At 45.7% G+C, this 3,712-nt stretch overlaps 1 protein-coding gene across 1 annotated transcript; it reads right to left on the bottom strand.

Annotated features, from left to right (window-relative positions):
* Nucleotides 1-1,343: 1,343 nt before the first annotated feature.
* Nucleotides 1,344-2,291, bottom strand: LOC127040820 (olfactory receptor 52R1-like). Its single transcript, XM_050935387.1, has one exon. The coding sequence runs from the start codon at nt 2,289-2,291 to the stop codon at nt 1,344-1,346; it is 948 nt and encodes a 315-aa protein (XP_050791344.1).
* Nucleotides 2,292-3,712: the final 1,421 nt, after the last annotated feature.

Raw genomic sequence — 3,712 nt, 5'->3', positions numbered from 1 at the left:
GTGAGCAACAAGGGTGGGCTTTGGAGGAAAGGTAGAACAGAGGCAGGACCTTATTGGAAGAAGTGGAAAAGGAGGCAGGGCCTTGGGGGAATAGGCAGGGCAGGGCACGGGCCCTCAGGGTTCCAGTAAAAAGCAATTAGAAAGATGGGAACCCTATGTTAAGTGTTATACACAGAAAGATTCCCCAGTCTGTCACGTTGACACAGCACATTAAGGTCAAGGAAGTATTTAATGTCTCTTTGACTGGCCAGCAAGTGATTCAGGGAAGAGGGCCCAACAGCATGTGTCATGGTACAATTCCCCACTCTGAACCTTAGCGTCCAAAAGATGGGGTACCAGCATGAATTCCTCTAAGCTTAATCACCAGCTTAGATCCTGTAGTGCTGCCACCAACCAGGAATTCCAGTGCCTGGTACACTCTGGTCCCCCCAAAACCTGGCCCGGGGACCCCCAAGACCCAGACCCTCTGGATCTTAACACAAGGAAAGTAAACCCTTTCCCTCACCGTTGCCTCTCCCAGGCTTCCCCTCCCTGGGTTACCCTGGAAAATCACTGTGATTCAAACTCCTTGAATCTTGAAACAGAGAGGAAAATTCACCTTCTCCCCTCCTTCTCTTTCCCCCTCCCAGACTCCTCCTGAGAGAGAAAGTAATCCCAACACAGAGAGAAATTAACCTCTCTCTCCCTTCCCTCCTTTCTCCCCACCAATTCCCTGGTGAATCCAGACCCAGTCCCCTGGGGTCTCACCAGAATAAAAGAAAACAATTAAGTTCTTAGACAAGAAACTTTTAATTAAAGAGAAAAAATAGTAAAAATGATCTTGTAAATTTAAGATGGAATAGGTTCAGGGTCTTTCAGCTATAGGCACTGGGAATAACCTCCCAGCCTAAGTATACAAGTACAAATTAAAATCTTTTCAGCAAATTACCAATTTGAACTCCTTCCAACCAAACACACATTTGCAAATAAAGAAAACAACCATAAGCCTAACTCGCCTTATCTATCTAGTACTCACTATTCTGAACTTATAAGAGCCTGTATTGGAGAGATTGGAGAGAAACCTGGTTGCATGTCTGGTCACTCTGAGGCCCCAGAGTGAACAACCACCAAATTCTAACTGCACACACAGAAACTTCCCTCCCTCAAGATTTGAAAGTATCCTGTCTCCTGAATGGTCCTCTGGTCAGGTGGCAGCCAGGCTTACTGGACTTGTTAACCCTTTATAGTCAAAGAGATATAAAGTACTTCTGTGCTATTAACTTTTCTTATCTGTTTATGACAGCATGTCTCCAGCCAGCTCTTCATAGACCTCAATCTGAGAGCCAGAGCACCAGGAGAAAACTTTAGGTCCTTTTATGAGTAAAGAGCTGGAGCAGACTGTCCCAGATCTGTTTGGTCCTCACACCATAGATGATGGGGTTTAGTGTGGGGGGCACCAGGAGGTTCACATTGCCAATGAGAACACGGAAATGCAGGGCCACTTTCTTGCCAAACCGGTACGTAAGGGAGGAGAAGAGAGCTGGGATGAAAAAGGCTAAGATGGAACAGAGGTGGGAGCTGCAGGTCCCAAAAGCCTTGAGCCGGGCGTCCTGTGTGGGGAGGCTGAAGATGGCCCTGAGGATCTGGGTATAGGACACGGCAATACAAATCATATCCAGACACTTTACGCAGAATAGCACAAAGAGGCCATAGTAACTACTGATGTGGGTATCGGCGCAAGCCAGCTTCACCACGGCTATGTGCATGCAGTGTGTGTCGGGGATGATGTTGGTTTTGCAATATGGCCATTGCCTTGTCAGGAGGGGATAGGGTAGTATGAGCATGCTGCCACGCAGTGCCACGGCCAGTCCAATCTTCACCACCATGGGGTTTGCCAGGGTGGTGGAATGTCTGAGGGGATCACAGATGGCCACATAGTGATGAAAAGCCATAGCCATGAGGATCCCAGACTCTATTACCGAGAAGCAGTGAATGAAGTACATCTGGGCAAGGCAGGCACTGATCTCGATCTCCCTGGAATTGAACCAGAAGATGCTCAGCATTTTGGGCAGGATGGACGTGGATAGGACCAAGTCGGTGATGGCCAGCATGCAGAGGAAATAGTACATGGGGGCATGGAGGCTCTGCTCCATTTTCACGACGAACAGGATGGTGAAGTTCCCCAAGATGGCTATGGCGTACATGGTGCAGAAGGGGATGGAGATCCAGATATGGGCTGTCTCCAGGCCAGGAATGCCCAGCAGGATGAAATTAGAGGAGTTGGTGAAGTCAGTTGTGTTGGAATCTGACATGGAGTAGGGGAGAACGTGTCCAACTCTGAGGCAGAATGGTGTCTCTTGCATGTACCGTACTTTCCCCTGACTTCCTGTATGTGCCAAGGTTCTAGGGTGATAGTCATAGTACAAATGCCTGGATGGAGAGACAAGGTTAATATTAGACACTACATGGACTCCTGGAAGCTGTTCTCAAGGCTGAGGCAGATTTTTCACTCTCCACAAATTAAAAAATGACATTTTCACTATTCAGAGAAATAAATCATGCACAACTGACCATACTAATGCCAATTCCATATTTTATGGTGTTCTGTGCATCAGGAATTCCTACAGAACTTGGCATGGGAAACCTTAAGAGGCACCGGTGGGAAACATGAGTGTGGATACTGGCTATTCATCAGTGTTCCTTAATGCAATAAAAGCCAGGCTAGGAGTCCATGCTGCAGGGAGTTCCCCAGTTGCTCAAAATGTAAGAGTGGAAAAGAAACAAAGCTTTGACAAAACATGTATCAGAGGGAAAAAAAACTAGAATCAAATCCAACTAGAAACAAATTCAGGGAAAAGACCTGCGCGTCATTGAGAGGAGCTCCATGGAAACAGTTGCTCATTCACAGCCATGGCCAAAAGAAAGATAATGTCTGGATGTCTAAGGGATGGAGAATAACCTGCTCTGGACACGCACTGAGCTGTGGACACTCAGTCTCTATAAAGGATATAGCAGATAGAAAGGAGATTTCTGAGACAGGCTGTGAGAATGGGAGTGGCTGCCATACGCTGACAGACTGAAAAGTCTGGGACTGTTTAGTTTAGAGAAGAGACAAAGAAGGGGGCATATGATAGAGGAGAGCAAAATGAAGAAAGAATTGATGAAATTTAAATGGACAAAAAGAGAACAGTTCCCAACCAGTAATATCTATAGACACTTAGTGTTTCAAAAGAGCTAATTTCCCCAAAGGAGAGGTGGTCAAGAGATAGTTGTGTTCTGCATTTGGAGAGAAGCAGTATAAGATACTCGTATCACATGAGGTGATGAAATACTTCCCAGTCCATTAGAAGACAAGGATGGCGACAAACAGCATCTACAACTGAATCGTAGAGTTCCAAACACCCGAGTTACGACTGGCTGATCAAGAGCACATCTCACTGGGAACCTGAGGTACACGATGAGGCAGCCGGAGAGCCAAAAAATCCCAAAAGACAGGGTGGGGGGGAGGCAAACTCAGGACAGTTCTGTGTTAAACGTCAGGTATTCAGTAAAAAGGGGAAAGTTTTAAAGAAAAAGATTTTACAAAATTAAGAAAGAATGGAAAAGCAGGTCTGGGATTAGTTAAACAAAAAAATCTTATGAGTATAATTAATGCCTTTCAACAACATGGTTTATGGAAAACATGTCTTGTCAGATAAACCCAATTTCATCCTGAAATGAGAGTGAACTTCTG

Source organism: Gopherus flavomarginatus (genome assembly GCF_025201925.1).
Source record: "Gopherus flavomarginatus isolate rGopFla2 chromosome 1 unlocalized genomic scaffold, rGopFla2.mat.asm SUPER_1_unloc_1, whole genome shotgun sequence".
Classification (NCBI taxonomy): domain Eukaryota; kingdom Metazoa; phylum Chordata; order Testudines; family Testudinidae; genus Gopherus; species Gopherus flavomarginatus.
Note: the sequence above shows the minus strand (reverse complement) of the source record. Positions and strands in the feature narration are given on the sequence as shown.